This window comes from Ctenocephalides felis, unplaced genomic scaffold (assembly GCF_003426905.1).
Source record: "Ctenocephalides felis isolate EL2017-DRISC unplaced genomic scaffold, ASM342690v1 CF-g0.4_SCAFFOLD_01886, whole genome shotgun sequence".
Lineage (NCBI taxonomy): Eukaryota > Metazoa > Arthropoda > Insecta > Siphonaptera > Pulicidae > Ctenocephalides > Ctenocephalides felis.
This window is the reverse complement of record NW_020538040.1, coordinates 91,444,201-91,468,972: the sequence shown is the minus strand read 5'-3', so window position 1 is coordinate 91,468,972 and position 24,772 is coordinate 91,444,201. Positions and strand designations below refer to the sequence as shown.

The 24,772-nt window shown below is 29.1% G+C and overlaps 4 protein-coding genes across 5 annotated transcripts in view; 1 reads left to right on the top strand and 3 right to left on the bottom strand.

The window, feature by feature from the left end:
- Positions 1-2,718, bottom strand: part of LOC113375525 — a 42,804-nt gene extending 40,086 nt beyond the window's left edge. The window contains exons 1-2 of the mRNA XM_026615457.1: positions 2,674-2,718; positions 1,344-1,507 (exon numbers count right to left, since the gene is read on the bottom strand). Coding sequence (XP_026471242.1) covers positions 1,344-1,507; positions 2,674-2,718 — 209 coding nt within the window. The remainder of the gene's footprint in view (positions 1-1,343; positions 1,508-2,673) is intronic.
- Positions 2,719-9,311: 6,593 nt separating this feature from the next.
- Positions 9,312-15,444, top strand: LOC113375524 (trafficking protein particle complex subunit 11-like). The gene is made up of 18 exons (XM_026615456.1): positions 9,312-9,587; positions 9,655-9,898; positions 10,020-10,179; positions 10,249-10,432; positions 10,553-10,783; positions 10,845-11,007; positions 11,613-11,738; positions 11,802-11,935; positions 12,002-12,209; positions 12,626-12,849; positions 12,965-13,157; positions 13,233-13,402; positions 13,501-13,649; positions 13,711-14,084; positions 14,404-14,641; positions 14,698-14,864; positions 15,152-15,310; positions 15,373-15,444. The coding sequence occupies exons 1-18, from the start codon at positions 9,445-9,447 to the stop codon at positions 15,442-15,444; spliced, it is 3,339 nt and encodes a 1,112-aa protein (XP_026471241.1). The 5' UTR covers positions 9,312-9,444.
- A 111-nt stretch (positions 15,445-15,555) lies between these two features.
- On the bottom strand, positions 15,556-17,016 carry LOC113375523. The gene is made up of 2 exons (XM_026615455.1): positions 16,606-17,016; positions 15,556-16,532 (listed from the first exon to the last, which is right to left on the bottom strand). The coding sequence occupies exons 1-2, from the start codon at positions 16,931-16,933 to the stop codon at positions 15,556-15,558; spliced, it is 1,305 nt and encodes a 434-aa protein (XP_026471240.1). The 5' UTR covers positions 16,934-17,016.
- A 4,523-nt stretch (positions 17,017-21,539) lies between these two features.
- On the bottom strand, positions 21,540-24,673 carry LOC113377719 (ovarian-specific serine/threonine-protein kinase Lok-like). Of its 2 annotated transcripts, none has more exons than XM_026618125.1 (2): positions 24,556-24,673; positions 21,540-22,960 (listed from the first exon to the last, which is right to left on the bottom strand). In XM_026618125.1, the coding sequence occupies exon 2, from the start codon at positions 22,925-22,927 to the stop codon at positions 21,560-21,562; it is 1,368 nt and encodes a 455-aa protein (XP_026473910.1). In that variant the 5' UTR covers positions 22,928-22,960; positions 24,556-24,673; the 3' UTR covers positions 21,540-21,559. The 2 variants fall into 2 exon arrangements, with proteins under 2 accessions (XP_026473910.1, XP_026473911.1); XM_026618126.1 differs by lacking the exon at positions 24,556-24,673 and adding an exon at positions 24,257-24,381.
- Between the last annotated feature and the right edge of the window lie 99 nt (positions 24,674-24,772).

The following is a 24,772-nucleotide window of genomic DNA, read 5'->3' as shown; positions in this document are numbered from 1 at the left end:
GACCTTGGTAAAATATTAGAGGCCTATGAAAAGCGGTTTAATTATAAAAATTAATTAAAGTTTGCATTGTAGCAGCGCGCGGCATGCATAGCTTGCGATGTTTTTCCTTATCAACAGCAGATTGGCCGAGTGGCTATGGTCGTGGAATTCTAATTTTTGCTCCGGGGTTCAATTCCCGATTCAGATATATATTTTTTTATTTGATATTTATAATTTCACGTGTAAATAATATCAAAATTTATTTGATTTTTCAATTAATTTTATATTTTTCGCTAAATATTCTATAATAAAGTCCTCCGTAATACCGGTAAATTTTTATTTTGATATTACTTATGAAACTTACGATCATATAAATGTTAAGTGATTCCTGAAACATTATAATTTTGTATTAATATCAACAATAATACGGAAGAAGAAATATAATTTATTTCCATGTAAAACCTATGTTCAAATTTACAATTGTGGGGATCGTGGAGATTGTGCTGCAGTGAATAAATTTTATTAATGTTTTCAAGTCATATGTCGAAAAGGATTTTTTATATTAATATTAGATTCTTGGGCTGGTCAAACGTACAAAGTATCATCTTCATAATAGTAAATTTGAACATAGGTTTTACATGGAAATAAATTATATCTCTTCTTCCGTATTATTGTTGATATTAATACAAAATTATAATGTTTCAGGAATCACTTAACATTTATATGACCGGTATTACGGAGGACTTTATTATAGAATATTTAGCGAAAAATATAAAATTAATTGAAAAATCAAATAAATTTTGATATTATTTACACGTGAAATTATAAATATCAAATAAAAAAAAATAACAAAAAATATATCTGAATCGGGAATTGAACCCCGGAGCAAAAATTAGAATCCCACAACCATAGCCACTCGGCCAATCTGCTGTTGAGTGCAACGATCGGCCGAGATTAGCAGAAAAGTGAATTTCTTGTCAACGTTTAAGCCAAGAAATCCTGAATTGAAAATTTAAAACATTGTGAAAAAGATATAATACGTGCTGACTACTTTTAGTAAAGATCATCCAGACTGTTTCTTCGTAATTAATTTTTTCTAACAAAATTTTTAAAAATAGTTCATAATCTCAACAAACATTTTAAAAATTTTTGGGTTTACGACAAGTAGTTCAATTATAAAAATTTATTGAATTTTGGAATAAAGGGCTGCGCATCTAAGATATTCGCGGTGAATGTTCTTAGCGCTGGTGCGTGCTCTATAATTAATAAAATTACTATATCACAGTGCGCTAATTGATTAAAATATATAAATCACATTAGGTTTTTTCTTGAAATAATAATAGAAAATAATTAATTTGGCTTACCAGAAGTACCAGTGGTTAACAAAGAATAAGCTGAGGACATGATCTGCGCTTGGAGCAGGCGACCTTGGAGGACCCGGAGGAGTATATAAATAACAGCAGCCTTGAAGGCAACACTCTTTAGGCACTGAACACTTGTGACCGCCCTCACAGAAACGAGTCGGAGCCTGCAATTTTGTTAACTTATTAGTTCTATATTTTCAGTTCGCATTATTTTAAATCTTAAACATTATACAAAATTCATGAACGATGATTAAACAATGATATATTATTTAAATAAATATTTTTTAGTATCTATATATTATTAATAAATATATATTATTTAAATAAATATTTTTCAGTATCTATATATTATTAATAAATATAAAATAATGCATAAATGTGTGTCATCTCATGATGAACTCTTATTCACAAGTTATATACCTCATCTCATGATGAACTCATATTCACAAGTTATATATCTGCTAATACAAATTGCAAAGCACGAAGTAAATAATCACGAATTATTTATAAAATTTATTAAAAATTTATAATTATTTTTTTTAATTAATTTAAACTATAAAATATCTACTAAACATTTGTCTATTAATTCATTTTTATTTGTATCAATAATAATATTAATTAACTTTGGTAGTTTTCAGTAAATTTTAAACTCAGATTGCATTACTTCAGTTGAACGAAAATAATATTATTTTTCACATATTTAATTTGTAATGTATTTTTACAGGGTCTTAAACATAAAATCAAAACTAATCAAACATAAATTTTTCATATGATCTAGTAACTTTCTTCATTTATTCTCCAAATGCTTAAATTCTCTTCTATTAAAAAAATTCGATGTCACAGGCTTTGGTAAGATTGGGAAATAATAGAATTAGAAACAGATTTTTTTTTATTTTTATGCTTTGATAAAGAAAAACAATTGGTTTTACTACTATAGTTTTATATAAAATTAAATTAATATATTAAAACAAAAAGTCTACATATTATTACAATTTGAACTTAAATGAGATATAATATTAAATTAACCTGTACAAATAATTGCATGGATTTAATAAATTCTCAAAATAGTAATTTCAAAAGCATCTTTTGTTTAAAAATTAATCTACATATAAGACAAATGTGAAAAGAATGGTTCTCAAATTTCAAAATTAAGAAAAGCTACGAAATTTCAAAATTGAATGCTTAAGAAACTTCTATCACTCTAATCATTCTTTAGTAGGAATAAATCGTAGCTGATTATTTGCTGGTTAACCAATTTTGCTAGATCGCAGTTTCATGATATGGAAATAAAAACCATGTATATGTCTTCCATATATGTTTGTGTGCTAACCGTCAGTGCTTTTTGTGTACCGCCAAAATCAAATCTCGATACCATTGAAAGTGATAAATAGCGTAAATATTATTTTCTTAAGTATACACGTAGAAATTAATATAATTGTTGTAATAACAAGTGGTGTATGACTTTTTTTTAGAAAAGATTAAATTTGATTTTTTAAATTTTAAAAAAATTAGATTTTTGAAAAATTTTAAATTTTTGAAAAAAAATATATATTTTGAAATATTTTGGAAATTTTGAACTTTTTTTTAAAGCGATCGCGCTGCTTTAGCTGCATAGAGTGAAAACATCGATGCAAAACGATGTTACGGAACCCATAGAAATGTAAACAAAATTAATACGTATTATTAAAATCTTCATAAAATATCTGATTATTTGGCAGGTCTAGCGGTTTTTGGAGATTTATTGAAAAAGTGAAAAAAATGCCATTTGGGTTCAAAAATGATCATTAAACATATGCACAACAAATTAACAGATATTTTATAGAGATTTTATTGATAAGTATAAATTTTGTTTACATTACTATGAGTTCCGTAACAATGTTTATCAGTTAGACTGCGATGTGGCGCTTACCCGCTTCGATATTTCTTCTCTAAAACAGCCACGCAAAACGATTGCTTTGGAAAAAAGTTCAAAATTTTCAAAATATAAAAAAATCTAATTTTTTAAAAATTTCAAAATTTTAAATTACACATTTATTCAAAGATTTCTAAAATATTAAGAACTTTTATAAAAAAAAATAATTTTTGGTACGGGTAGTTCTAGCAATTCGCCTTAGAGCACGATGCCATGCACCACTAGTTAAAAATTAGCTAGTTTTATTAACGCTTTCGCGACTGTATAACATGAATAAGACCATAATAACAATCCAGTCATATGTTGAGGTCTTGGTCACCGTCTAGTCGCAGTAATCAGTTCAAACGACTTTAACACCTTGAATAGTATATTTTCAAGATTTTTTTCTTATATTTTTTCAAACCTTACTTCTTGATATTCATGATTATAATAGTGGCAGTGATTTCGATCAATTTTATTGCTATAATCAGGTGTTTGGTGGAATTTTGATAAATTAATCATTTTTGTTTGTGACAAAATGGCATTGTACTATCACGCAAGGTCAAGAAAAAAAATAAAACCTGTCAAAGATGATTGGGGATTTAAATGAGGAATAATTGCTAAAAAACAGATCAAAAGTTTCACGGGTAAAAAGAAGAGACTTTTATTTGTTGTAAAACCCTCTTTTCGGTTCTGATCCAGCAAAGATTGGTTGCGATGTATGACGTGTACCCCTTGGGTTTATGCTTTCTGTACTAATGTCCCAAAGAAGACGAAACGATTTATTTGCGAAGTGCTATCTTAAAAATAAGCATCACAGGATGTTCTTACCCTATGTCATTTTGTCCGTATCATATGGAACTAGTGGGGTGTATGGCATCGTGCCTTAAGGCAAATTGCTAGAACTTCCCGTACCGTAACAAAATGTTCGAGGAATATTGAATGTTTTCAAATAGATTATTATAAATACTGTAACATTGTCTAATATTTATAAGAATTATATAAACTGAATTGCAAAGTCGAAATTATTTGTTTAAAGTATATTAGAACTTTAGTCAAAATTAAAAGTAAAATCTGAATTATTTTAGATATACAAAGAAATTTTTTTTGAAAAAAAAAGTTGAAACAAAGTTTTTTTTCCAAAATCAATTATTTTGTTAAGACAAGCAGAAAGTTCCCTGAATCATTTAAATCGGACGCTTAGTTCTCTCAAAAACTGCCATTTTTTACACATTTAGCTCTGTATCTTCGAAATGGCTGGGCCTGCCTTTGCCAAAAGCTATTAAACACTTCTCCCATTCATTACTAATTGAATATTTTTTAGATCATTCAAATTGGATGCTCCGTTCTCTCAAAAACTCAATTTCTATTTTCTGCACTCTTTATTCTTTATCTCCGTAACTGCTGGATCTGCCTTTGCCAAAAACTAATCAGCTCATCTCCCTATGAATAGGAATCGAATGTTTTTTGAACCATTCAAATCGGTTGATCCGTGCGCCCGAAAACGTGAACGAAAAATGCGGGCACACAAAACACACACACACACATCCATTTTTTCTGAGATATGCCAAAATGTTCAAAAACCTTCAAAACGTCGAGAAATGCAAAAATTTGTAATTTCAATTTTTGGACGATTACAATAACTTACCCTACGGGAAGTTTAAAAATATATTTTGTAATAGGTTGCGTTTTTTCATGATAAATATCTTAATATAGTTCCTACTTAATTAAGATACTATTCTAGAAGTAAACGAGTAAAAACAATTGAGACTGGTTGTAATATTATTAAATAAACAATTTTCTCTGAGAAAACAGAACACCATATCCGTATTTTTTTCGTAATTTCTCTACTAATAAACTTAAATTCTATAATGAACAATTTTAAAAATATTGTTTATTTTATCAAAAAATTGGAATATAATATTATATATATAATAAATTTAATGGCTTTCGCATGCTTCAGGTTATTTTAAAATTATTTAAAGTTTGTTGAAAATTAGTCTTACAATATTGTTAAACATTGTGACTAAATTTGTCAATTAAATACTAGATTTTTATTATAAAAATATTATTTATTTTTTTATTTATGTTTTATGTGCTGTGAGTACAAAAATCGACAATGATGTGTTAAGTATAATAAATATTTTTTATTTGGTAATCTAAATTAAATTTATAGTTCGCTATATTTCGATTGGATTTATTCTAAAGTAGAGTATGGAAATCAATATAACCCACATATTCGAAACATCCGGACCAAAACATCCTATAGTGTGCAAACTACAAACTATCTTAACGCAATGCAAACCAGTATCGATGTATGTAAGCAAATATTGAAAAATGAAAAACTTACAATTTGTGGTAATGTCAGAACACCCAAAACGATCATACATGCGATATTGTACAACATCTTCGGAGAACAGCACTAAAATCCAGTCCATGTGAAGGCGTATACATTGTTTGCGACATGAGATCACATCTGTGCAATGACGTATTGAAGCAACGAGAGCACTTCACTATTTTTCACTGAACACCAATGAGCCCTTTGCAAATGCATGTCCAGATAGTGCGTTGCACTACCCGCGACTCTGACGGGCTGCCGAGTCATATATAGGCATGAATTAATGAATCGCGCGCATATGATATATTGGAGCGTTGATACGATGATGTACTCTATAAGAAGTATCCGATTAAAATGGCGTCGGGCTGGCGTCAGAGGGTCGCTATTCATATACTGCAGGATAAACACAACACGAGCGCGCTACGATGCGTACGCCGGTGCGACTCGGCCCGACGGCGTTCGTAGCGACGTAGACGAGCCAGGGGCATGCGCTGCCGAGGTCTACGTACGTTCTACGCCGAAGAACAGATCGAAAGCGAACTCCATAGGATTCGATGCCGTCATCGGCTAAGAGAAAACAAAATTACACCACTCGAGCGAAGCCTATCACATAATTGTCGTTACACAATATATCTTCTCGTAATCGTCGTGGAGACTATATAATCGAATTCGTTTCATTTTTCTCGGATACCATTCCATTACTTATATGAAACACTAAGGGGGTATTCTAGTGTAAAAATTCCAACAATTTGTTTTTTCTTTTATATTTTCAAAGCTGTACTATTCAAGAATATATGTACGAAAGGATTTTCTTAAATCTAAATCATTTTTGGAGATAAAGTTTTCGACCATGATATTCTTCTTCCATTGTCTTCCTTTTGCAAAATTTTAAACGCGTTTTCTCAAAATTAACTTCTCAAACGATGTACACGATTTCTCGAGTTCTACTGAACCGATTTACTTGAAACTTTCATAGAATCTTCTTTACAGGCTTCTCTCTGGTATATACTACCCTTATCCCCAAATTAAGGGGCACAACTAGTGTGAAATTTTGAAAAAATCGATTTTTTCATATTTCGGTAGATTAAAAATAACATATTAAAATTTCAAATCGATATCGCAAATAGTTTTTGAGTTACAACCATTTAAAAAGTATACATATAGTATATAGTACAACGATCATTTTATCTTTAAACGCGTTTTTCTCGAAACAGCATTTTCCGAATTTGCTGCAGTGATGACTCAAAAACTAATGATCCGATCACTATCAAATTTTTACATGTGTATATATAGTTCTCCGTAAAGTGAACTATCGATTTTTTGATCGGATCAAAAATAGAATTTTGGCGGTCGAAAAACGACCAAAATTTTGGGTAAATTCGACTTTTTTTTTAAAAAATGCCGTCATTTTGTCAATTTTTGATTATTTTTTCTCATCGTAGTTTACTTTACAGACAATATTATCTAGTTTAACAATTTTTTTTTTTATTTCATCCACGTCAAGGGCCGGAATCACTGCAGCAGTTAAGGGTCTTTTTTTTGTTGCGCCATTGAAAATCGACGATAACTTGTAAAATATTTAATTTTTTTCTTCAACAATTTTACTATGTATTCTTGAAACATGTATAAATATATTCCTAAAATTTTGAAATGATTGATAACGTAGTTTTTGTAATATAAATTCCCAAAAATCACCTTTTTTTAGGCGGTTACACTAGTTGTGCCCCTTAAATTTTTTACTATTTTTAAAAAAAATCGAGGACCTTAAAAAATTGATAGTAATGGTCTTTTTTCCATTTCGTCAAAAAAAAATTTTATAGAAAAAAATGGATTGCCTCAAATAGTAAAAAAATGAATTGCCTTTTTTACGATGATTTGAAAATTAACTAAAATTCATGCCTCTATACTAGAATATTCCCTTAAAATAATACCTACGCGTAGCAATTAGCGAGATTAGTATACAAAAGAATCAATATTTTAAAATAATTATTACAAATACTGTAAATTTTATTCTCTCAAAACTACTATTTATTAGACTTTTTGCCTGCCTTTGTAAACATGTAATCGGATGTGCCGTTCTGTCTAAAAAGTTTGTTTTTGCGCTTTTTGTTTCGTATTGCCGGAACGGCTAGACCTGCCTTTTCCAAATACTAATCAGCACGTCTCTTCCACAATACGAATTGAATGTTATTTTAATGGTTCAAATCACTTGTATCGTACTTCCGATGTCGTGGACGAAATATTGTATACAACCATACGCACACACATACATACATTCATTTTTTCTAAGGTATACCAAATTCTCAATTTTCTAATTATAAGATATGCAAAAATGTTCATTTTTGACTTTTTGGGTTTACTATAGTTTACCCTGCGGGAATTTAAAAAGTAGATAAATTATCTACTGATTTAAAAATAATTATAGTACATACATTAACTAAATATATATTTTACACAACCATTTGAAAGCAAACTCAATAAGATTTATACCAAAAATGTGGTTTTAATCTAAATTTGTTTATTCAAACTAATTCATACAAAACTTTGCTTAAAAACAAATAGTTAGCAAGTTACTACTGATTAAAATTTATAAAGGCGCCGTTCAATACTTTCTGAAGTAATGAATCATAATTGAAACATAAACGCGGTCTAAACACTAAGTTGATGTGACGTAGTTAAAATTTGCCCTTAACCCAATAACCCAATTCAAGTAAATAGAGCGCACATTGAATACGGCCAATGCATATAGAGAATATTACATAATTTGCAATAGATTTTTGCGGATCGAAGAAAAATTTAGCTAGTGGTGTATGACATCGTGTCTCAAGGCAAATTACTGGAACTTCCCGTACCGTAACAAAATATTTGAGGAATATTAAATGTTTTCAAATAGATTATTATAAATATTATAACATTGTCTAATATTTATATGAATTATATAAACTGAATCGCAAAGTTAAAATTATTTGTTTAACGTATATTAGAACTTTAGTTAGAATTAAAATTAAAATCTGAATTATTTTCGATATACAAAAAAAAAATTGTTTTGAAGAAAAAAATTGAAAAAAAACTACCCTACTTCCCGTAGGGTTAAAAAATAGAATATAATTAAAAATGAATTATACTGAAATAATTTATATGCGGTATGCTTTAATTAAACTGGAAAACACTAGGTGTAAGTGACATTGTAATATAGGTAATTATATAGTCATTGACTTAATAACCAAAATTGAGATTTAGCTTGAGTTAGTAGTAGAAACCTTTTACAATATAATAATATTAGTAGGTACTGCGCGAGTATTTGAATGGAAAGTTTTATCAATCACAATTGAATTTTGTTTATTTATCTAAGAACCTATCATATATATAAGCAAATTAATTAATATAATATATAAATTACATATAATATAAAGTGTAGAAAATAAATAATTAACTTACTCATAGAGAAATAAATGTATTTGCTATATCTTTACAAAAAATATAGTTTATCTTCGGATCTAAAAATATATTAAAATTTATAAAAGTACTTTTAAGTTAATTAATAATAATAACATTTTTTACAAAAATGTGGTAAATAATATGTACACTGCAAGTTATTAAAAACTTTACAAATACATACTTAAAAATCCTAACTGGTTAACAGCGCTGGCAACATAATAAAAGTTTGACAGCTTTTAGTGTTTGACATATCTCTTTGACAGTTTCTAACCACTTGATAATATCAATCCATATCAATAATGTCAAATCAATTTACTATCAAGCTTAATTAATTAATTATTTTAATTTAATCTAACCAAATTTAATAATAGAGTTCACCAACAAATTATTATTATTATGTTTTAAGAGTTATATTTCAATTGTTATAATTCAATATGGGTAGTGATGCCGGAACTATTCCCTCAGAATTGATATGCCCCACTCAGGCATTGATTGGTTTATCTGGTCTAGATGCCAGAAATAACGCAATACATAGAGCTATTTGGGATGCTTTTAGTAGTAACCGTCTTTCAGACAGGTATATTATGACGACATTAATTAATTAACGTCTATTCATTGCATTCTTTCATATCTTTTACAAATAGAGCTCCAATACAGTATAAGCTACTTCCCAATGATTATGAGTTTCCTATTTGTAAACCTAAGAGAACATCCTATGAGTGGTATCTACCCAAAGGCATCTTGAAACGTAATTGGCTGCCTAAACATCTTAATGCCTTACCTGCGTTGGTCATAGTATTTTTTGAATTAGACTGGAATGATCCACAATGGTCTGAGCGGAAACTAGAATGTGCCGCAGCTTTGCAGAGTATGCGTGCTGCTTTGCAGGTATATTGTAATATTTTAATAATAAACATTATAAATATAAGCTTTCACTTAAAGTATTGTATTTTTACGCAAAATAAAAATTGTAAGCACAGAAATAGTTTTGGATCTTTCTCATTATTAGGGGCGAAATACACGTTTAGGTTTAGCTCTAATTCAAACTACCACACCAATCCCTACCTCAGATGACACACAGACATCTGAGAAAGCTAATGCACTGTGTGCTACTTGTGATATCACAAATAAGATGCTTTTCATCTTACCTGTGAACGATCACTTAACAGGTATTACATTTGATTGTTATAAATCATATTTCAAATATATCATTATATGCAAGAAAAGTATTGTTGTAGGGTATGCTCAGCGTCTTGATTCCGCATTTTTGGAATTATGCCATGGTTATTATCAGCAAATGGCTAGAGTAATTCGATCTCATAAGGACCAGTTAACAACAGCACATCAGGGTTTGAAAACCAGACATCAGTTTAAATTGGGTGTTCTGTCAGAATTGCGACAAGATCCGAATATTGCACATAAGTAAATTGTACTTTACATTTTTCATTAATTTCCAAAATCTCAATCTAGTCATTTAAAATTTAATATTGGACATTTATTGTATGTAATACAGGAAATTTATTGTTTTTAAATTTTTCACAGGCATTATACACAAGCATACTTAGCACTTGATGAAATACGAATAATAGACAATAATTGTTTAGAAATTAAAACTGTGGCTGGATACATAAATTATAAATTATGTCGTACTATGTTTCAACTTAATTTACCTAGAGATGCTATTAGTCAATTTAAATCACACATTGAGAGATACAAAACACGCATTGGTTGCAGGGAATTGGAGTTTGAGCATTATTCTTGGTTGAGCGCACAGTAAGTGTTAACTCATTTATAATTCTTATTTAAATTTTTCTCATATAAATTTTCCAATAAGATATTTTGCATTTGCTGAACTGTTTAATGAAGCTGTAGATAAAGGTTTACCAGCAATACAAACACAACATCCAGGATATTATTATCAAGACGCTGCACGACATAGTATTTTGAGAAGAAAATCAATTGCAATATTAGCTCCCAACATATCAAAAGAGTTGCAGGTAAGTTTTGATGATTTTATCTATAAACCAAATCTTTTAATGCAGCAGAATATAATTATAATATAACTTCTTACTGGGCATGTTATTATTATGATGATTATGTTATTATTCTAATTTATGTGTATTGTACAAATATATAACACATTTATTGGATTTCTATAATTATTTTAACAATATGCAATGACTAAATTCATCATTTTACTTTAAACATACGATTTTAACTTTTTTAGGCCAAAAACTTTAGTTTTAATGAAGTACATAATTTATGTTTGTCTTTTATCTTACCAATATGAAAACATATTTATAAGTTGCATTCAACATTTAATTTTAACTTGAAAAATGATTTAAAATTGTGCATGCGATAGAACTGAAATTTTCAAATTTTTGTTTTTAATTTAAATAATGTTGAAATTATTGTTATTCACATTTTTGATTATTTGGATTCATTAATTTTGTTCATCTAATATTTGTGTATAGAACGATTTTAGGAATTTGTTTTAAAGCACTATGATTTACATGACTATTTCTATATTATGTTTAAATATTTTTAATAAATGCACATATATGTTTATTTTAGTTACATATGTAAATTTTAATTTTTTCAGAGTCCATCAGCATTGGCACTTTCTGAATTTTATGGAGTTCGAGTTTCATCGGGCCCCGGGGAGCCATCAACTGAACAGAAAATTATTGCCAGCATTCAGCACCAAGAAACTATGGTTGATCACTCTGTATGTGTGATTTGGAAAAACTAGTATAATATAAGAAGAATTACTTCATAATTTTTGTTATAGACTATTATAATAAATCTACTGGGGTTGGCTAGTTCTCAATTCAAAAACTATCGTTGTTTGAGAATGCGTAGAAGAATATTTGTTCAAATGGCAGAACAGTATCTTATGTGCAATGAAGTTGGAAAAGCTTTGACGTAAAAAATGAATTTGTAATAAATTTCTGTTATTCTTTTTGTATTTCAAAATTGTTCATTTTGTAGACTTTTTATGCACATGCTGTCTGATTATCGAGCTGAAGGTGTACTGGATTTGTGGAGATATGTACACAAAAGAGCTCTTTATGCATCCTGCATGACTGTCTCAATTCAGGATTATGTACACTTGGCTATTGAAGCTTTGTCTACTAAATTCAATAAGGAAATATCTGAACAGACTCGAATTGCGGAAAACTTAGAACTTATTTTACAGGCAAGTAAATACTAGAAGGAATTATGAATGTATGTTTTTTTTGTTTTATTGCATCTAGAAAATACAGACAAAACTGAAGGAAAATAGAATTTCAGTGGTAAATTAATTATATGTATCAAATAAATAATAGTTGTGTGACAATTCCAACATTGAAAAGCTCTAGAGAAATTTACTCTATTTTTATACATTTTTATAATACAATGTAATGAAACTAATATCCACATTTAAGTTGTTACAAGTTTTATCGTTTGCTTTAGTGCCAAGAAATATTTAGCAATCTGAAAATTTAAAATTGTGAAAAGGCTACATAAAAGTGTTTTTAGGATGATTAATTTTATGCTGTTTATATAAAAGAAAATATTTGCAGAATAATGACTATGACTATGTTGAAGTATTAATATAAGATTCTATTTTAGGAAATGCCTCCAAAGTCTGAGCCAACATTACAACTAGAGCATGCACCAAAACCTTTGCCGTTGATGTACACGAAAACAGTTGAGTTATGGCTCCAATCGCTAACTGTTCCACAAAAAATTTCTATTGATTTAGCTACTATTGCACCATGCATTGAAGTACACAGTACATTTTCCAGCAGAGAAATATCAATTACTGACAATATAATTATACATTTAAGAATAAAGTATGTAATATTTTAAAAATAACTTATATAAATCATGTGTTAATTGTCATTGTTTTATATCAAATGTATCAGTTACTATTTGAATATAGTTATGTATATCTATGATTTTTTATAGATCGCTGACTATGGTGCTATTAAAATTTTCAAAAATTAGCATTTTATTGAATTCAAAAGATGGAACAAGTATTGAAATTGATGTATGTGAAGAATGCCATAACGAAGATGGGTACGTTATTGATGCTGATAAGTCACTGGTATTAATTTTTAAAACTCCAAGCAAAGGATTTAAGGAAGGCACTGAAATTCAGGTGAGTTATATCGTATTACAACTATACAAGTATTTTATACTTGATGACAATTCAAGTTTGTTAAAATAATTACAGATAAGCAAAGTAGTACTGCAAATGGGAACAAAAAATATTATACTTGAACTATCTTCTCCTCTACTAGATATTTCTAATGTAAATTTTTTGCAAAATTCTTCCAATATACAAAAGCTTCTTTGTGATCTAAATGTAGGCGAAGTTATAACCACAGCGTTTATAATTCCTAGGTAAAGTCGATAATAATAATAATATTATTGTTTTATATTTATTTGTATTATAAAATTTATATCTGAATACCCTCTCTTACACTTCTAAATTCTTGTAGACCAAGTAATTTAGTCTGCGAAGCATTGCATGATACACCAGCATTGAAAGGAGAATGGCACAAAATAACTTTGAGCATGCATAATAAAGAACAGAGTGAAATAAATGAAATTATAATAAATCTAATTGTTCAAGACCAGCTCAATAATGGTAATGCCTTTATGCAATCTATTTTTTTTTTTTAATTATCTATATGTTTTTTTAATTTCAGTGTGTTTGTGCATAAATCCTTCAAATAATTCTGCACATAACAGTAGCTCATTATCAATCAATGTGAATGAATTACAAACAAATGCAAAGCACAGTGAAACATTCTTTATGAAGTGTGACCAAATACATAATATAAAGATCAATGCTAAAATTGCTTATAAAATTAAAAATGATTATTCTGGGCACAGTAGTTCAATCAAAGAACAGAGTATTGTTGTATCAGTGGTTGAGCCTTTCAGTATGACATCGCAATATCTATCATCTTGTTTCAAAGAAATAAACTATTGTTATGAAGAGAGTAAATTTATTGTTTTAACATGTTTAAATGTGAAAAGCCCATGGCCATTGCTGATCGAAAATACATACATTGAACCAGTAAGTTTTATAAAAAAATATTAGCTTTTAAAAATCTTTTATTTTTTTTGATAAGTACAAATTGCAATTTCTACTGATGTTTTGATTTGAAAAGAAGTAACATTTAATTTACTAATCATAACTGACTTTTTTCAAGATAAAAGTGTTCATCTGAATTATATTTAAAGAAGATCCAGGGATATTGGACACATATTAGTTAATAAAAATATGAACTGCAGTGAAAATATTGATAATGACATTAAAATTATACAATATAATTGAAAATTAAATTTACATCCTAGTTTAGTAAAAATGATAAGTTACACATTTGTTCTTTAAGATGAAACCTATAAGTATTCAAGAAAATGGTCCTGAAAGCCAGATGAAAGGTCTAAATATAAAAGCAAATGAACAAGCTACAGAAGTTTTTGGGGTCGAAACTTTAGAAAATATTTCAAATGCATCTGATCGTAATTCAAAGAATACTGATATACCATCAGTTGGAATTTATAACATTTTCTGGAGGCGTGAAGATGCTGAACATGTGAATAAGTGCTCAATAGCATTGCCAGGGATTAGTAAGTTATCAAATATAAAATATCTTTACATAGATGATATAATTGTTTACTTTTAGTTATGAAAACGTGTTCAGTAAGAGTTGAAGTAGTATTACCAGCTCAAGGCGTGGTGAGAACTATTCTGCCTTTGCAATATATATTGCAGAGCAAATGTGAAATACTTGTGAATATGCAGGCAACTCTTGATTCTAGTGAATCATTTATGTTCAGCGGTTATAAAGAGGTATTGCAATATTTTTCATAAAATAAATTAACAAAATGAATTAGTACGTAAGTTGGCTTGAAATTATTACTGAAGAAAACACTGCAGAAAAAAATGGCTTTGATTCTTTTTTCCCTTTGATTAACAATTCATTATATGAGCATCTTTAAGATATGTTGATTTGTAAAAGATCCAGCTAAAACTATACTTTAAAGTATCATTTATGTTCTGCAGTGTGCTTGTCATTTGTAATTAGCAAAAAATATTTTGGCTAAAACTACATGTTTATGATGTATTTTTCTTCTCAGATGCAGTTGGCATTAGCACCATTTGAAAAAATTGTATTAAATTTCAATCTCTTCCCATTAGTATGTGGTTATGTTACTTTACCTAAACTTATATTAGTTCCAGAAAACTCAGAGGTGGCTGTTACATGTCATGATATTCCTACACATATATATATTTTGGTAAGTTTATTACTTATTGACAGAATGTTGTTGGTATAATAACTTAAACATATTTGTTTTAGCCTCAAGAAAAAGTATTTATACCTGCTACAGAAGAAATTGAGAACAAAACTAGAGAATTAAAAATTATTTAAGTAAATATATTTATAAAGATAAATCAATAAGTATTATTTATTGTAGAAATATTTTATACTAACGTTAATATTGAAAATACAATATAATTCAATTTACCAATTTTATCAAATTTAAAGTAATGAACTTAACTCATCATCTTCAATATCAAAATGTTTAAAAAAGGCTCCTTTCCTGAAATTTTGACTACTCTCGGTGTACTCAGAGGTCACATATGGTTTGTGTGAAAATAATTCATCAGGCACAAAATTTTCAAAATCTAACATATCAAAATTATTGTCATGAGCTTCATTGTATGCCTTATCATTATTTTGTGACAATGTTGGCTTGTTACATTTTGCCCAAATATCTTGTATAACAAATCTTATTTCTTGAAAATCATGCTTTTCTAGATTGGTATTAATTTTCACATAACTTTCGTTATTTTTTTCATAACTATTAATTTCTGTATTCTCTTTATTGCTTAATTCATCTTGAATGACCTTAAAAATATTTAATTGATTATCAATTCTGTCATCGTTTGAGCTTCTTTGTTCATAGTAATTTGTTAAATGCTCTTCAGTTATATTGAAAAGTTGTGATAAATGACCTAAAACATTTTCTGGAACATTAATTCCATTTAGAAAATTCAAAATTTTTGGTGAGTCGCTTTCCGTTTCTCCAATTTCAAGAAAATTGTCTGTTTCAGTCAATGGGTTTACATTACTGGGAGTCAATTCTTCATTATTCGTTTCTTCATAAAAATCATGTTTGCTCATACAGTTATTTTCAACAATAGGCAATACACAATTTGAAGAATGAATCAATCCGTTTTGAAATTCTAAATTATTCTTATCTATCTTCTTGTGTTCCACACTCGGCTTGCCATAACTAGGAATGTGATGTGTATTTGAAAGTAAAGAAATACTGTTGTTCTTTAGTACACTTTTTGGAATTGATGTACCAGCAATTCCACTCAATATAGATTGAGAATTTAAAACTTTAAAACGTATTTGTGTTGTTTTTGTTTCACCATTAAATAATTTTGCTGTTTCTTCACAAGAAGTGCCTGTGACCATCTTTTTGTGCATTAGAGATGCGTTATTTTTACCTACAAATAAATTGAAACAATTATTTTTATATTTTTATTTATATTTAATATATGGTTTATTTATCAATTATACAAGAAGCCAGTACATCGCCAGGTGCTTTCGTAGAATTGTTTACAAGATCGTCAACACTAACTAAAGATTGCACTTCTTTAATAGTCTTTGGATTAAGGTCTAAATTATTTGATTGAATTAATTCTTGAAACTTATCAAAATTTATTTCTACTATTTTTGCTTTTTTAATATTATCGTTACGTGCTTTCGAATATCTCAAGTCGTATGTACGACTGACCTTTGAAGACATTTTTACGTTTGTCATTTGCGTATCACTATTATCAATAATAGATTGAACTTTCGGTCGTTCATTGAAACAGCTTTGGTTTTTATGATATTTATTATCCATGTTATAATTTTACTGTTACATGGTATTTAAAAATCTAGATTTTTGGCAGTTTTCGATGCGCATTAATATACGTACGTCCGTGTTGTGTGCTAGCACGAAATAACGGCGAGCGTCGCGCAACGGTCGTCGGCTCTGCGCATGCGCAGAACAACGATGACCGTTAAAAACGAACGTCTTTCAAACATACTTACCTACTCTAGACAATATGATAATACTTACACAGATAAAAGAAGAGTATACTTATTTTATCTGTAATTGTATAAATTAAATTAATTTGTTTAACACTTTTCTTTTTTTCCATTTCGGATGTGTAAAATGTACTTTATAAAGTATGACGTAATACGTAGCTGCGTAGCTACCTGTGAACATCAGAGAATGTACATCATTATTAACTTCCCGAAGGAGAAGTTTATGTTTTCATAAAAAAATCCGATTCGCTAATTTTGTTTTCTCGACGTTTCAAGTCATTCTGAATCGAATGAGACCAAATTTGAAAAAAGTATGTGTATGTGTATGTGAACAGATTTTTTTTGCCGTAAATCGAAGTATTCTCAAAAACGGCTGGACCGATTTCAAAAATTTAAAAGTCATGTTTCTCGATGCGGACTAGCTTTTATCAGTTTTGCGCGACGATCAGCCAAATCGTTTCTTTGGAAATCGCAGAAAAGTGAAAAAAATTTCGTCCACGTTTTAGGCCGCAATTCTGAATTGATTTTGAAAATTCAAAAACTGTCCGAAAGCTATTGGTTGGGAATCGTGCTGATTAGTTTTTGGTAAAAATCGGCGCGGCCGTTTTCTTGTAGTAAAGTGTTAAAAAAAATTTTTTTTCGACGATTTTTATGATTTTTTTTACGGTGGATACCATAGTCTTATAGATCGTACTAAAATATTATGGCCCTACGACAAGTCGTTTAATTTTAAAAATTCTTTAAAGTTTGCAAAGTGTAGTATCGTTTTTTGGCATTTGTCAAAATTAGACCTTTTATCGACGTTTGCTCAAAAACGCCTGAACCGATTTCAAAATTTTAAAGCTATCGTTTGTCAGTTTTGTGCGACGATCTGCCAAGCCGTTTCTTTGTAATTTGGTAAAAAGTGTTAAACTTTTCGTCTACATTTAAGCTCATACTACCAAATTGATTTTAAAAAATCAAACCCTGTTCGAAAAGATATTAGTTAGGAATGATACAGATTAGTTTCAGGTGAAAATATACCGAGCCGTTTTCTTGTAATTAACTGTTGAAAAAAAAATTAGCCGATTTTTATGGAACTTTTTTTGGCGATATATATCATGGTCTTATAGAATTACTGAAATATTACGGCCTTACGTCCTACGGAAACTGGTTCAATTATAAAAATTATTGATTTTTGAAAATTTGCTTTTAGAAAATACTCCGAGTTAACTTAAACGTGTTCGTTCGTTTTCAATTATGTGTAATAAATCCACTCGAAATATTTTTAATAATTCATAAATTAATTTATATTTTATTGATTAAGTCGATTATTTGCGCATATCGGGAAGCTCGTATAACTTGTCAAGGCATTATTACTATAGAAATGGGCCGAAAATTGAAAATGAAAATTTAGCATTTCTCGAGGTTTTAAAGATTTCTGAACATTTTGGCATACCTCAGAAAAAATGGATGTGTGTGTTTTGTGTCCGCATTTTTTCGTTCACTTTTTCGGGCACAAGGATCAACCGATTTAAATGGTTCAAAAAACATTCGATTCCTATTGATAGGAAGATGTGCTGATTAGTTTTTGGCAAAGGCAAGTCTAGCCGTTACGGAAATACAGAGCAAAGAGTGCCGAAAATAGAAATCGAGATTTTGAGAGAACGGAGCGTTCGATTTGAATCATCTAAAAACATTTATTTCGTAATAATGGGGAGAAATGGTGATTAGTTTTTGGCAAAGGCAGGTCCAGCCATTTCGAAATATAGAGCCAAATGTGCAAAAAATGGCAGTTTTTGAGAGAACTAAGCGTCCGATTTGAATGTTTCAAAGAATTTTCTGCTTGTTTTAACAAAATAATTGCTTTTGGAATAAAAATTGTTTCAATTTTTTTTTTTGTATATCGAAAATAATTCTGACTAGTATTCTAATATACTTCAAACAAATAATTTCAACTTTGCAATTCAGTTTATATAATTCTTATAAATATTAGGCAATGTTACGTAACATTGTATACAATATTCATAATAATCTATTTGAAAACATTTAATATTCCTCGAACATTTCGTTACGGTACGGAAAGTTCCAGCAATTTGCCTTAAGGCACGATGCCATACACCACTAGTTACTTCATTATATTGTCTAGTATGTACTCGGCATAGATGCCGATTAGAATCGCCTAAGCATGCGGCGAAATTCTATACCTTTGATAAATTTTTAAAACATAATCGCACATCGTAGGTGTAGGCTTATAATATTATAGTAAGTAATTTCAGACTACGAAATCTATTGTTATAAACGGTCTCATCAGAATCGTCAAAATATTATCAACTAAAAAGAAACGACTCGACCGATCTTTATCAGAAACTATAAGATTTTCAGTTTTTCGGTATTGCAGATATTAGTTAAAATTGAAATTAGTTTGAATTCAAAATTCTCAATATTCCTTTAACATAAAAATCAATAATTAAAGTGCTAAGTCGCACATAGATTTTTTATTTAAACCAAATTTAGCTAAAACATGTGTCAATATAATTAAGTGTGTTTTTTTTAATAAAATTAATATTTTATAATTATATATTCTATATAATGCAAACACAGAATGCAGATTGATAATTTTTTTGCGATCTCCACGGGTAAACGACTATTTTTCAAGGTGTTAAATCACTATGTATTATCTTAATAAATGTAAATAACATATTAGTCTCAGCATAAGGGCACATAAAGTAAAATCGTTAGTATCTGCCGAATTTGAAAATAATACCACGTTACAAAATATACTCTTCTTTTATCTATCCTATATCTATGTATTCTAAAAATGTCGGCAGCCAACAAATTGAAAATATATAATAAAGAATATTTCAACACTAGATGTGTGTCATCACCAAGCATGTATTTTTAAAAGATTATAAAATGCAGAAAAAAATATTTAAATATGCTTTGTTTAAAGAAAAACAAAATATATCAGAAAGAGCAAAAAAAAAGATAATTTTTCCTCGGTTATTTCATTATTTTTAGAATAATGGCATATATCTAGAGTCGAAACGTGCAAAATTATCACGCTTTTTTATTCTTAATTTTTGCAATTTTCTCCACAGAACGTGAAAAGCGCAAGGTAACTTGCTTGGAGAAATCTTTCTTCTATGCAGATTTTGCAGCAGCATCAACAACTTTGTTATCGCTGATTGTAAGTAATTTAATTAATTATAACAATTCTATATAATTTTTTTTAATAATTTGGATGTTGAAATATGTGATATTCAATCTTCACGGCAATACATCAATTAAAAACTTGTAGGAACTTATAAGTTTCTACAAGTTTTTAATTGATGTATTGCCCTGAAGATTGAATCTCATATATATGTATACGAGGTCTGTTCAAAAAGTACCCGGAATTTTCGTTTTTTCAAAAAAATATTTATTTATTCGTCTACATTAATGTGGTCCCCTTCAAAGTAGTCCCCCCCAGATATAATACACTTATGCCAGCGTTTTTTCCAATTTTCGAAGCACCCTTGATATTCACTTTTTGATATGTCCTTGAGCACTCTCAGCGATTCGGCCTTTATTTCTTCAATCGAGGAAAACCGCCGTCCTTTCATGGGTCTCTTCAACTTTGGGAATAGGAAAAAGTCACACGGAGCCATATCTGGTGAATTTTTGCACTTTGCAACACTTTATTTCATTTTTTACGCAAAATTTAATACAAACTCTTTGACTTTTCAATTTTTCCATTGTAAAAATCGCCGAGCTCAGAAAAACACGTCGAACCTTAGCGACTACCACAGACAAAGTAAACAGTGAATATAGCTGAAAATTTCATCATACTTTAGGGGCATGTATACCAACACAATAAAAAAAAAATTTTGACAATCAGACACTCCAGACCCGCGAAATTTAATTATTAGTAATTCCGGGTACTTTTTGAACACACCTCGTATATATATATATATATATATATATATATATATATATATATATATATAATTATATATACAACATACATATAAATATTATTTATTTGCATTTTCTTCGAATTTAGAGTATGCTCCGGTCAAGCTGGCAATGAAAGAAAATTTATTTATTTACTTGAAAATTTATAGTATTATATCATTATATAATGATATATGATTTGCTTTATAAACGTAATTATTTTTATGCAAGTTTAGGAATTAGTTAAAATATTCGCTAAAGGTATCAATGTCGGATAAAAAATTTAAATGTGTATTTTAATAATGTATATATTTTTTTAATAATTTGATGTATAATGAAGAATTAATGATATGTATTTTTGATAATGATAATAAAATCGTTATTGAAGTTAAACTTCTAGGTATAATACTATATTGAGTGCATTTTAAAAAAATAATTATAATAAATTGTTTTAGCATATCTTTATTTTGACATTAAATTTACATTACTTAAAATCTATTGGATATAAAAAGTATCACAAAATCTATTTTTCATCCTCATTTTTATCTTCTATACATGTATCAGGTTTTAATTCGGTTAAAGGTTGTTTATAAGGATGTAATATTGTTTTGATCGGTAAGTCCTCTTTCAACCAATCATGCTGGAGCACCTCAGAAATAGATAACCGTTTAACACTGTTCGGTTCAATCATTTTTTCTACCAGATCACGAGCACATGAGTTGATTGCATCAAAATTAATACAAAAAGGTTCTTGGTTTTCCTCTAGATTTGCAAAAGGTTCTTTTCCGCATAAGCTAAAGTACAAAATAATTCCAAGGCTCCATATGTCTGCCTTTTCGGTGTATCCGTCTGAATTGTTATTTACTTCTGGTGCAATATATAAGGGGGTGCCACATTTTGTTTGCAGGTACGACTGGCCTAAAAAAGTACTTATACCAAAATCAGATATTTTTGCAGTGATGTTAAAGTCAAGACTATTTCGTAAAAGAACATTTTGTGGTTTGAGATCTCTGTGCACAATATTTTGATGGTGTAAATACTTCACAGCTTCAGCAATTTGATAAAATAAATGTTTGGCCTCATTTTCTTCTAACAAAGTCTTTTCAATTACATAACATTGCATATCACCGCGATCCATATACTCCATGACTAAAAATAAACTGTCTGTTGTATTAATTATATCGTACATTGAAGTCACAAAAGGGTGCTTCAGCTTCTTCATCATATTAACTTCATTCATAATTTTTTTACTATCAGTTCCTTCAACGCTATTACCTTTAGTAACAATTTTCATTGCATAACGTTCACAACTTCTTTTATTATAAGCTAATCTCACAACACTACTCGAACCGCTACCAATTTGTTTGGAAATATAGTACACAATTTGTATACACTTTGGAACATTCAAATTTGTAGCCCCCAACCAATCCTGGAACACAAAGACTCTGGAATATTTTTTTGCTAGCGAAATCTCATCCTGGGACTCGAGTACTCTCTTATTGCCAACTCCAACTTTCTCGCCATTCACATAAGTTCCATTGTGTGACAAATCCTCTAAAATTACAGGTCCACCGTCTTCCAAAGTACGTTTTACAATGAAATGCGTGCGGGATAATAGATTTAAGGTATCTGTACTGAACAAGTTTTTGGTTAAAGTTATATCGCAGTTGTATTTGCCAACAGAGTATGTGTCTTTATGTAAGTCATATATGAGGGAGCGTGTGTCAACGGCATCGCCTGTTAGTCTCATGCCAAGTGTTTTGGTCTTTTTTGTGATAAAAACTAATTGGCCCCATGGCCGGGATGGTGATTGAACTTCTGGAGTCCATTGTGATATGTTATTGTTGATATTTTGAGATAGAGTACCTTGCAGATCTTGACTTTTTTCCATTGTAATGGTTAATATCAATATGTAAATCAGTACCTAGTTCAAACAAAAATTCAGTTTAAGTCGAATCTTTTAATTTATTATTCTAATTTGTGAAGATTTTTGTCATTGTTAAAGAATGCATTTAAAGTACAATAAGAACTCGTTTATCCGGGCTACCAATTTATATATATATATACTAGAGTTGGGTAACTCCAGAGTGAGATATCCGAGGATATAACTCCTCCCTTGGAGTGAATTCGACCGGAGTTGTATCGGAAATTTTGTCATATTCGACTTCCCTAACATGGTACTAAATCTGTTAACATGTACAGACATTTGTTTGAGATTTTTTACTAATACAAAGATTTGCGTCGAAAGAAGCCGTCGCTTTCTCGTCTCACAGGCAATTTTACGACTTTCTAGGTATAAAATGGCCCAAAATAATGTCTTTTTTTATTTTCTATATGATAATCCTTGTCGGTAAATGATGTCTTTCAGTGGTATACAACAAGCAACAAAATATTTAATATAAAAGTAATAGTATGCTAATCAAACTACCTGATATACAATTCATTCTCAAAAAGGAAATAATAGGAGAATGTGAAGTATTATTATTCCGTGCATAATATTATACAAATATTAAAGAAGATTACAATTTACAGCATTATTCTTATATAAATATAAAAATATTCAAAGAATTATATTTTTCTCTTCAAAAATAATTATAAAATTAATTTTAATTCTCAAGTTTTCCATTTTTTTGTTGGTTAACACTGCAAAAAATATTATCCGTTGATTCGATCGTCTGTCAAAATTTTTACAATCCGTCATTTATTGGTAAATTTGTTTCAATCATTGTTCTATTGACGTTTATTTATTCATAAATTATCTGGTCGCCTGATTGTCTAGTTGAATCCTTTATAACAAAAGAATTACCCTGATAATTCAATATTTTTATTGTCTCAATTTTGGCGTACAATTTGATATTTGTATACATATTAAAATGCATAAAATAGTAATTTCTTATAATAAAATAAAAAAAAATGTTTGATCTGTTTTTAAACGATTTTCAAATGCTTAATAAATCCTTAGATATATGAACAACACACTATAGAACACATTCAAAGTTGTCAGAGTTGTTGACTCCACTCTGAAGCGGAGCCAAATTCTAATTGATCCAGCTTCCGATATGATAAACCCAACTCTAGTATGTACAAGAGGTACAGTTGCTTACGACAAATGACAAATACCAAATATTTTATATTAGTAACAAATTAAACTTATTACCTACTTATATCATGATTACGAAATACAAATGTACATGTAAACAAATTATTCGTACATAGGTACCTAAATATTTTTTTCCATGATTAATATTTCAGTTCAGAATTATGTTTGTAATTACTTATACATTATTCTTCATACATTCGATTATCTGAATGCCTATAATCGAGTTTCTACAGCACAATAAAAGCATTAACAGTAATTTTGGTCCACTTGAGAAATATTTTATGACAATTTAATTGTCATGCATAAATAATAATTCACAACGTTTTAATTTATCTTTAGAGATAAATTCTCACTACGACACAAGATATTACTTTTTTACAAGTTTCTAATTTATTACTACTTTATGTGAGAGAAATTACCTAGGCTGACAAACTGTTTATTAACAAGGTTTCGTAAATTCTTTTCTTCATCGAAAATATGTTGAAATTCATTTTTAACAATCACGGATGAATTTGACAGCTAACGACATTTATGTTTATTTTCCGTTTATTACATTATGCCTGTTGTATTTGTATGTTGGTTCACATGTGTATGTAGACACACCAACTGTGTAGTTCATATCATCCTGTCTATCAT